The sequence below is a fragment of the Fragaria vesca genome, linkage group LG4 (genome assembly GCF_000184155.1).
Source record: "Fragaria vesca subsp. vesca linkage group LG4, FraVesHawaii_1.0, whole genome shotgun sequence".
Classification (NCBI taxonomy): Eukaryota; Viridiplantae; Streptophyta; class Magnoliopsida; order Rosales; family Rosaceae; genus Fragaria; species Fragaria vesca.
In genome coordinates this window covers 19,824,772-19,835,366 of record NC_020494.1, presented here as the reverse complement: position 1 = coordinate 19,835,366, position 10,595 = coordinate 19,824,772, and the positions used below count along the sequence as shown (strand labels likewise).

General features: G+C 37.6%; 2 protein-coding genes across 2 annotated transcripts; both read left to right on the top strand.

Moving 5' to 3' along the window:
* Nucleotides 1-6: 6 nt before the first annotated feature.
* LOC101313115 (serine carboxypeptidase-like 45-like) lies at nt 7-2,487 on the top strand. The gene is made up of 10 exons (XM_004298485.1): nt 7-354; nt 444-545; nt 647-742; nt 974-1,066; nt 1,164-1,243; nt 1,367-1,648; nt 1,734-1,858; nt 1,951-2,043; nt 2,138-2,255; nt 2,338-2,487. Exons 1-10 carry the CDS (start codon nt 93-95, stop codon nt 2,485-2,487), a joined length of 1,401 nt encoding a protein of 466 aa, XP_004298533.1. The 5' UTR covers nt 7-92.
* A 1,932-nt stretch (nt 2,488-4,419) lies between these two features.
* LOC101312826 (dual specificity protein phosphatase PHS1-like) lies at nt 4,420-9,759 on the top strand. The gene is made up of 11 exons (XM_004298484.1): nt 4,420-4,473; nt 4,682-4,750; nt 4,888-5,030; nt 5,121-5,325; nt 5,453-5,629; nt 5,714-5,874; nt 6,439-7,519; nt 7,923-8,069; nt 8,193-8,420; nt 8,913-9,070; nt 9,186-9,759. The coding sequence occupies exons 1-11, from the start codon at nt 4,420-4,422 to the stop codon at nt 9,541-9,543; spliced, it is 2,781 nt and encodes a 926-aa protein (XP_004298532.1). The 3' UTR covers nt 9,544-9,759.
* Nucleotides 9,760-10,595: the final 836 nt, after the last annotated feature.

Here is a 10,595-nt window from a genome sequence, read left to right as displayed (position 1 = left end):
CTACTACTACCTACCTACCTCCTCTCTCTCTCTCTCTCTCTCTCTCTCTCTCTCTCTCTCTCTCTCTCTCTCCCTCTCTCTCCCTCTCATCCATGAAGGCAATGGCAATGGCAATGGCTCTACTGCTTGTGCTTCAGCTGTGCTTCATTGCCATGGAGGTTGTTGAGTCCTCATCTCATCACCATGATCACAAGATAGTTAGACTTCCAGGACAACCCAATGTGGGCTTTCAACACTTTTCTGGTTATATTTCTGTGGGCGATCATCAGAAAAACCACAAAGCTCTATTTTACTACTTTGTTGAAGCAGAGATAAACCCAGCTTCAAAGCCTTTGGTCCTCTGGTTAAATGGAGGTCTGTAGCATTATCCCTTTTGCTTTCTTCCATGTAAACTCAAATTCACAATGTGGTTTCTTGATGGGGTTATTTTATGTCTCATTTAGGTCCTGGTTGTTCTTCTCTTGGGGTAGGGGCCTTCTCTGAAAATGGACCTTTTAGACCAGATGGTCAAGTCCTAGTTAGAAATGAGTACAGCTGGAATAGAGGTAATGCTATGGAGAATTGGAGATGATACTGTATCTATTTTCTTGCATAATATGATTACTAATTTTTTATTTTTTTTATTTTTTATAATTTGATTTTGCAGAGGCTAATATGTTGTATTTAGAGACACCAATTGGTGTGGGATTCTCTAATTCCAGACATAGCTCCAACTATGTGGCAGTAGATGATAAAGCAACAGGTACTTCTGTTCAAAAACAAGGATTTTCATCCTTCAGTTTCTTGCTGCTGTCCACTTTTCTCCTTCTGTTTCTTGCATTAGGCTTTGAAAATACTAAAAATAGTGACAGATAAAACATTAATTCTATCGGAAAATACTATACGCTGTGCGCACTTTTGTTTTGTTCTTCCCATGATTCAAACTGCTTCTATCTTGATATTTGAATGTTGTGTCTGCATTTGACTTCTTAAGCCAGGGACAATCTTGTATTCTTACAACGCTGGTTCAACAAGTTCCCTCAATATAAGCACAGAGATTTGTTTCTAACTGGAGAAAGTTATGCAGGTAAACTCTCCCATGCATGCACCCTATAATACTTAGAATTGACTGCTTTATCCTTTTTTGTTTACTTAATTAATCTCTAGCTGGTTCTTGATACCAGGTCACTACATCCCTCAACTTGCAAAGCTTATGGTTGAAGCTAACCGCAAAGAGAAGTTGTTCAATCTAAAAGGACTAGCTGTGAGTAGAAGTTCAATACTTTTCAATTTTAAGTGAAAAAAACAAACAATTCTCATTTAGTACTTGACATCTTACATATGAACTATATGAACCTCTATAACTATATGTGTTGTATACATGCAGTTGGGTAACCCTGTGCTAGAATACGCCACTGACTTTAATTCAAGGGCTGAGTATTTCTGGTCTCATGGACTAATATCAGACTCAACATACAGAATGTTCACTTCTGTTTGCAACTATTCTCGCTACGTGAGCGAGTACTATAGAGACTCGGTTTCACCTGTTTGTTCAAGAGTTATGAGCCTAGTGAGCAGAGAAACCAGTAAATTTGTGGACAAGTATGATGTCACTCTTGATGTCTGCATTTCATCTGTGCTCTCTCAGTCAAAGGCTATAAGCCCCAATGTAAGCCTTCTCACACTTTGAACTATATAAAGTGCCTTCTCTGCTAGCTCTTACACTTCTGACTCTTCATATATTAATGTGGCAGCAAATGACAGAGCGGATTGATGTGTGTGTAGAAGACAAGATCGTGAACTACTTGAACCGAAAAGATGTGCAGAATGCTCTCCATGCTAAGCTTGTCGGAGTTCGAAGATGGGATGTTTGCAGCAAGTAATTCCATTTACTTGATTTATACATGAAGTTACATTTTCTTAGTTACCAAGTAAAAATCTAATACTTTCTATTTTATATGTTGATCCTAGCATTTTGGACTACCAAATGCTCGACCTGGAAATCCCTACAATCTCACTAGTTGGATCGATTGTCAAAGCTGGAATTCCAGTTTTAGTCTATAGGTAACTATGTCATGAACTCAAGATCTTAATCAAATTGATACTGACATTTACTTCCATTTGCTACAACCATAACTAAAGGAATTTCTCAATTCAGTGGAGATCAGGATTCTGTAATTCCATTGACCGGAAGCCGAACCTTGGTCGACAGATTGGCAAGGGAGTTGGGACTGAACACCACTGTCCCTTATAGAGTTTGGTTTCAGGGAAAGCAGGTAATTTGCAATGCTTATTATTTTCCTCATTGTAGGAATTGCCTTGTATAAATTGGATTAATTTGTGACCTATTCTGTACAGGTTGGTGGGTGGACTCAAGTCTATGGGAACATACTTTCATTTGCTACCATCAGAGGTGCCTCTCATGAAGCACCATTCTCACAGCCTGAGAGATCACTCGTGCTATTCAAGTCATTTCTTCAAGGCAGGCCTCTACCTCAAGTATTCTGATACCCAAAATTAATTTGGTTTGCAAGTTAATCTGCAACTCATATTCATGCATGATTGCTGAGAAGATGTTCCATTCTGTTAGATGTACAGCACGGCATTTTTGTTTACACACATGCAGAAGGTGATAATAAAACTTCCACTTTGTTCGACCATATTTTCTCAAAAATAATATATGCTAAATGATGCACAAGCAGCACAACTACTAACAATATCAATGACATACCTCAACTTAAGTATATCGATGTGATACTTCCATCACTGATCGATCTTCCATAACAATTTTGCACTTATTGATGACTTGGCTCTCGAGGGTTCCCCTTTAGGTCATTTGCCCATGATGACCAAATTTGTTGGGTTTAAATAGAGATATTTTGTGTGTAACACAATTACGTGGATACAATTTGCCGACCACTCTTGTTTGCTCACCAAAATGCCGTGGCAAATTTGTATCCCAATTGCGTATGGGGGTAAAAACCTAAAATGGTACATGGACTATTGCGAAAGGTATTTTTGGTACCTACGAATTTTTTTACTTGAAATGGTACCTCAAGTATTGCTATGTTACCTGATATGCTACATCCCTTAGTTTTTCCGTTAAGATCGTTTATGTGGCATATATTTGAATGGTATAATTACCCAAAATAGTACCTAATCTACTACGAAAGACATTTTTTTGTGCCTATAAACTTTTTTACTCCAAACAAAAATTCTAAATTACTTTTTGATCTACAAATATATATATATATATATATGTATATAAATTAAACCCATAAACATATTATTAGCATTTTATCCATAAATATTTTCTTACATAAAAATAGGTCTATTTATAAAGAAAGTCCAATATGTAGTAACAACGTAATATGTTTATAATTATTTATAAGCAAATTGCTCATAAGAGAAATATAAATATTATGTTTATAAAGAAAAATATAATATATTTATGAATTATAGTGATAATATGTTTATTATGTTTACAGTTTACCTATCGATCATATATAAGCATATATTGGGGTTTCATTTGAGGTAAAAAAAAAATACAGGTATCGAAAAATCCATTTCGCAATAGCTTAGGTACCATTTTAGGTATTTATACCATTTAAATATATGCCACGTAGGCGATCTTAATGAAAAAACTAACTGAGGTACTATATCAAGTAACGGAGCAATTCTTAAGGTACCATTTTAAATAAAAAAATTCATAAGTACTAAAAAATACCTTTCGTAATAGTTCAGGTACTATTTTAGGTTTTTACTCTTGCGTATGCATGGAGAGGTGAGAAAATAAATATGCAAAATGCAATACTTGACCAGAGATCTAATCATGTCAATCCTTGGTAATTAGACACATGTATGACGATTTTGCTTAATAGATCAATGAATTCTTATGGAAAATTTGTTCGCCTTGTTTTCCACCAAAAGAAGAATGAACCGTTGGAGATGAAGAAGAAGAAGAGCTACAAATCAAAACAGTCGGATCCGTGGATATTTATAGGATTCAGTAATACGATATTATATAAACACACAGTCACAAACCCCAAAATAAACAACCCAAAATAATGCACTATGTGAAACTGAAACTGTTAGAGCGTGTTTCTCATCATAGCATAGCTTGAAGCAACAGCAACAGCAACAGCTACCAAATCCCAAAACCCCATCTCAATCTTACACAAGAGTTGCAGACCAAACCTGTAGCCAGTGCACCACCTCTTTAGTTACAGTGACTATTTGAACTGTTGAGAAGAGCAGAGCCCTGAAAAGGCGCCAACTTCACCAAATTGGTTATATAAAGCAAACAGCTTTTCCCTCTGTTTCTCTCTCTAAACTCTCTCCATCTCCAAGCAAGGAGAGAGAGAGTTGGTGCCCTCTCTCTTTCTCTCTCATTATCTTTTCTAGAGGAAAAGGAAAACTAATCTCCCAAAAATATACATAATGGCAAAACAGGAGCAAAAGCAGGAGGAGCATGCAATCATCAACCCTCTGCAGGTCCAAACCCTTCTTTTACATATATATACACCTTTTGTTTAAAACCCAGATCATCAAAATCTTGTACCCTATTGCTTATTTTACATTGGGTTCATTTCTTGTCGATTTTGGGATCTGGGTTTTTAGTGCATTGCATAAAGTTGCAATCTTTTTTATTGGGATCGATTTGTTTAGACATAAAACGAATTGGGTCATGCTGAAATTGCAGGAAGACAAGGATTTGGACCCTGGATCTGATGACCTCGAGGCTCCTCTGCCTCTTACCGTCACTTCCCGGGTTAGTTAGTTTTGAGTGATTTGAATTTGCATAGTTTTTGCTTTGAAATGCTGTGTGTGATGTTGTAATGTTGATAGTTAATGATTTTGGAGAAACAAAACAATGGTTGATGTAAAATGTGGTTTGGGAATATGCAGGTCTTGTATATGTTGGGTGACATTGCATCTGGACCGGCCTTTAAAATCACTCAATGGCTGGAATTGGTCCGTAAACGCAGTTCCAAACACCATGCCTCTGGCTTCCCTCGCCGCCCGTTAAGAGTGGACTCAATGCCTCCTAGGTTGCTGTTAACTTTGTGTTATCTTGTGTTTACAAATGTGTGCATTGTAATGTGGAACATAGTAGTGATCATGATTGGGTTGGCATTCAGTGCAGGAGAGTCTAGTGAGGAATGGAAAGGCCCTGCGTCGCCTGAGCATACCACAGAAGTCAATCTCTGGGAAAGACTTGGTAAAGCTGCTACATTGGACATTGAGTCGAGTCTTTTCTCATGGGATTGGCTTTCTTCACTTCACCACACAGAACACAGTAGTAGCACTGATCAGTCTGAGGATGAAATGAACAAAGCTCTGGAGGTAAGCAATCCTCTTCAGTTACATATGGGACATCTTATGTTTATTGAATTGAATCAAATAATTGTGTCATTATTATTTATGTACTTCTCGATGTTGCCTCATCGTCTCTCAGTTCTGTTGCATATAGGTGATTGTGAATTCAGGGGGAGTTGTTTTCTTTGCCCTTTTCAACCAACCAGGGACGGATGATAATTCTTCTAAAGAAGCAGCGGCTTGTATAAAGATATCATCATCAAGAATGGCCACACAGTCTGAACGTCTAGGTTACGAATTTGCAAAGTGGCTTGGAGTTCGAACTCCACAGGTTTTACCTTGTGAATCAGGCTATCCTATTATGTTTGCCAGAATGTTTCTTTCTTCTCTGTGTAATTTCTATTGGACATTGCAGGCCAGAGTCATACATAATTGTAGTATGGAGTGGCTCCAGATGAAGGAAGCCACAGAGAAAGCAAGAGAAGCAGCAGTTTCAGAAGGAGACGAATGTGGGGAAATGACATGTTCGGAACTTTTGGAAGCTCTTGAACTTAGCCGATGCCTTTTGCTCATGAGGTATAACTAAGATTGCAATTTACTTATTAGATGACATGGTACTTTGCAGCATGAAATGCTTGCCCAATAGAAATGCACAAACTTTATGCAAATACCACAGTTATCCCTGCTTTTAATATACACAATGTTCACCATCTAGTGTTAATTGAATTTATTCTACAATATCACTGAGTAGATGACATGGTACCATCTTGTGCTTTGAAAAATATGACTATATTCTACATAGGCTTATTTATCCATTGTGCTATGTTTTACAGAAGTTCTATATCATTTGAGGAAGCATTCCTATAGATTCATGAGTCTGTTACCCAGGATGCACATGACTAGTTACAGCCATGGAAAAAAACTGTGTTGATTGCTAGGATCATTACATATAAATTTAGCATGTTGCCTAGGCATTCTAGATCATGTTATGATTCCTCCTCAGCCTTTGCTTTATACTTATACTACTGATTTAATGATAAAGCATGACACTCCATGATGTGCAGCATTATTAAATGTTTTGCAGTGGATAACTGGATCTTTCATATGGTGTTTTGAAGACCAAATCTTTCATTTATGCAGCTATGTTCATGGATCTCCTTTACTCGAAAGCTCAAGTGTATTTGAGGCGAAGGAAACTGCAGAAAAAACAGCAGCTTCTCTTGGTAGGATTTTGTTGTTGGACCTTGTCATCAGAAATGAAGATAGACTACCTTGTCGTCAGCTCAGATGGCGTGGAAATTCTGCAAATCTATTGTTTGCAGACAAAATGGACTTTGGAAATATGGACAGATTGGAAGAAGCATTTGATTCAGCCATCAAGAGATACAAACCAAGAGTGATCAGAGCTCTTCAAAAGGATAGAAGGGCAACTTCAGTAGATATCAGATTGCATAATGCAGGATTGGCAACACAGAAATCTGATCTTTCAGACATTATGGAGTCGCCGAGGTCTAGTCAAATGAGCGTAAAGAGTCAAGTCTCAGATGATTTAATGTTTTCTGATTTTCCAGTTGTGGCTATTGATTCTGGCGTTCCTCGTCGACCTCCTGCGGGAAAACGTGCAAATGACCAGGAAATATACCCAAAGTTGGTTGAGTTACTACTGAACAATTCTGAATACTCCTCTAATCTGTTACATGAGATAACATTAGGGAAATTAGGACGTCCTCTGCTACAAGATACTGATGCATCTGATACACAAGCAATGGATATCACTTCAGTTGTTAAAGAATTCCGTAGTGGGTTCAAACGTGCTCTTAGGGATCTGCAGGGATTCCATATCTTTCTGCTCACACTTCATCAAAAACTGGACAATTTGATACGTATATTTTTCAATATTATAGATAAAGTAGGGGAGTCTGAGAAAGAGGATTTGGTAGTTACTGAGTCTCCATCACAAGCTGCTGGAACTGGTTGTTTTCCCTCTACACCATGTAAGGAGAGGCTTGTCAATGAGAACCAGTCAGATTTTAGTGATTCTGAATTGCAGAGAACTGCTACAAGGTCCTCAACTTCGGGACTTAAAGAAAACTGTGACTGCAGCTCTCCCATGTCAAGGGAGAATTGGCACGGAAAATTATGGAAAGGGAGTGCAAGTTCAGATCCCCTCCGTTGTCTGCGCTTGACAGCAAAGCTCCGGGACTTTCATAAAAATGCCAAGGTTGGAAATTTTATAGTAAATTGTCCTTTGTATCATACCACCGATGATAATATGCAAACTTAGTTGAGAAGTTTAATAGTTGCTATTCATAGTTCTAGCATGCAGAGTTCACACTTACGATAATATCATGTGTAGAAGTGTCTTCTGTCTAAATAAATAATTATTATTAGATATTTAGATAATAATACTATTGTCAAGGGGAGTTGTATGTTTGATTCCAGGGTTGCTCTTTTTTCATGTTAGAACACTAGATAATGTACTTGCATGTATACCAGACAACAGAAGGAGATACATGTACATAACATACTCGGAGTTCTTCCTTTGGGAGGGGTGAGTTCCATGCTATGTGATACTGTCCTTTTATAATACAAGTTTTTAAGTGTTTTTATATTATACTGCTCAGGTTGATGCTGAAACGAGCAAAGAATTGGAACAGTGGAATGAAATGCTAAAGAGCGATGCCGTCAAACTTTGCCAAGAGAACAACTTTAGTGCTGGCTTCTTTGAGGGTAGTGACAATAACGGCGTAGTTGATGCTTATGAATTGAAGGTAATTTTGCTTTTGTACATTTAAATTTTTTACACTGCTCAGGGTGGATGTCGCTCAGAAGCTATTGTCCCTTCTCTTTTTCTCTTCGTGTTTTCTTTCTTTCACTTTTATCTTTATTAACAGGTCAGACTTGAGCACATTCTCGAGAGAATTTCATTGATATCAGAGGCTGCAAATACAGAGAGGCCATCTCGAATCACAAATAGCCTGTTTATTGGTGGAGCACTTGCTGCACGATCTGTGTACACACTGCAAAGCTTAGGAATCACTCATATATTATGTTTGTGTTCCAGTGAGATCGGACAGTCAGATTCTCAGTTTCCTGATCTATTCGAGTACAAAAATTTCTCCGTAAGTAGTTTCTTACTTCTTCTCCAATTGTCTGTTCATCTTCATTTAGGGTAATTTTTTATATATTTCCTTACACATCTCTTCAGCCCATGAAGGTTATGTCATGATATATTAGCTCCTAGAAATGCATATTCTTAAGTCTCTTAAACAAACAAAATGAAAGAAAAAGCAAGTCAACTTCTTCCTTGAACCTCTGATCAATTTAATAGGTCACACCTAGCATAGCCTCTATTGCCGAACATCTAGAATTCAGGTTTGCTTCATTAGACATATTCCCTGATAGTGGTACTGTAAATTTTGATCAAGGGGACAACCCTACAAGCTAGTGTTTTTCATTATTTGACTATTTATTGTATCCAATATTTTGTGTACTTGGTCATATTTTAGTGAGTTTTGTCTTTGTTCGTTCATACCTCATCAACATCTGTATGTTTTTCATCATATTTTTTTTACCTGAACTATCCTCATAAGGCTGCATGACTCTCTGAACAGATATGTGACAGTGAAGATTTCAACATCACCAACATCTTTGATGAAGCTATTGAGTTTATTGATCATGTTGAACAAACAGGAGGGAAGGTCCTAGTCCATTGCTTCGAGGGAAAAAGTAGAAGTGCTACGCTAGTGCTTGCATACCTAATGCTCAGAAAGTAAGTAAAGAGTGCAATATACTCTGATATGGAATGTCCTCACTACTTTTGTATGTGGGCTGCAAGACTACCTTTTGAAATGATCTGCTACATAATTGGTCTTTCTGTGGTGCAGGAATTCCACTCTGTTAGAAGCATGGAACGCTCTAAAGCTGGTTCATCGCCGAGCACAACCCAACGACGGGTTTGCAAAGATCTTGTTAGATTTGGATAAGAAACTGCATGGTAGAGCTTCAATGGAGTGGCAACAGCGGAAGCCAATGATGAAAGTTTGCCCCATCTGTGGGGTGAGTGCGGGTCTGAGTAGCAGCTCACTTAAGCTTCATCTACAGAAATCACATAAGAAACTATCCTCCGGTAGCGTGGATAGTGCAATGACAATGGAAATACAAAAGGCTTTGACAGCACTCAAAATCACTCGAGGTGGAAGTGTCAGCCCCACACAAAGATCACATTCAGATGTTGAAGATTAGGGATTTCCAAGCTTCTTATTAATGTTTATTGAGGTTGATCATTGTTGTATGTGTGCAGTAGAGATGATATAGTAAGTAGTCTTGCCAGCAAGGAGCCTTGTCTCGGTGTAAACTAGGAGTGCATTTGATGTACATGAACTTCTATGCTTCAAGTAAAAATGTATCATGAACAAATGAGCTGATTACATTTTGAGCAAATCCCTCTTTGGCCCCCAGGATGTATGCGTGATGCACTCAAATACTGAGCAACAAATGTGAAAATCGAATTCAAGTAGTGAGAAAAGGAAGCATGGACATGATATAAACCTGAGCTTTTCGTTGATGAGTAGATATTGGCTTTGCAACTCTGATGTACATGTGGTTTTGCCTTGGAAGGGTTAGCGAAGCTCGAGATGGGAAATGAAGCATGCACAAAAATGCAACATTCTCAAACTGAGTGTTTCAAGTACGACATTTAGTGTAGCTAAAGATGGTTGTGAATGGTAAACGGTGTAGCCACTTCTGAGTGAAAATGAACCGGACACAATTACGTATAAGCAAGTGAAGCGTAGATGAATTATTCTTCCTTATGGTTGATTGAACTAAGCTTGTTTTCAAGCGAGCTTTATTAGACTGTAATCCTTGTGGTGAGTGTATAGAGAATCGATTATTTCTTCGTTATGTTTTTGTTCTTAAGTGTTGTAGTCTCTTGTGCTCAAGTGTTTGTAGTCCGTATTGAAAGTTTAGATCTCTCTCTCTCTCTCTCTATATATATATATATATATATATATATATATATATATATATAGCGCTTCTCAGCTACGGACGTCCGTATTTATTCTTACAGTGCGGATTTCAACTTTACACTCATTTTTCAATCGAATTTTCACATCTCCACCATCTAATATTTAGATACTAATGTATAGATCATCTATGCAAAATTTTAGTCAATTTGGCTATCATTAAGGCACTCAAAACTGTGTTTTTCGGTTATAAACATGAACGGTTCAAGTTCGACAGAATTATGTTCATCCATTGAAAAACGTTGTTTGAGTGCCTTAATGATAACCAAA

Coding starts and splice junctions, on each gene's coding strand:
- LOC101313115 (XM_004298485.1), top strand. CDS start 93: ATGAAGGCAATGGCAATGGCAATGGCTCTACTGCTTGTGCTTCAGCTG. Junction 1,244..1,366: donor TCAATCTAAAAGGACTAGCT/GTGAGTAGAAGT, acceptor GTATACATGCAG/TTGGGTAACCCTGTGCTAGA. Junction 2,256..2,337: donor TTTGGTTTCAGGGAAAGCAG/GTAATTTGCAAT, acceptor TATTCTGTACAG/GTTGGTGGGTGGACTCAAGT.
- LOC101312826 (XM_004298484.1), top strand. CDS start 4,420: ATGGCAAAACAGGAGCAAAAGCAGGAGGAGCATGCAATCATCAACCCT. Junction 4,751..4,887: donor CTCTTACCGTCACTTCCCGG/GTTAGTTAGTTT, acceptor GGGAATATGCAG/GTCTTGTATATGTTGGGTGA. Junction 5,875..6,438: donor CGATGCCTTTTGCTCATGAG/GTATAACTAAGA, acceptor TCATTTATGCAG/CTATGTTCATGGATCTCCTT.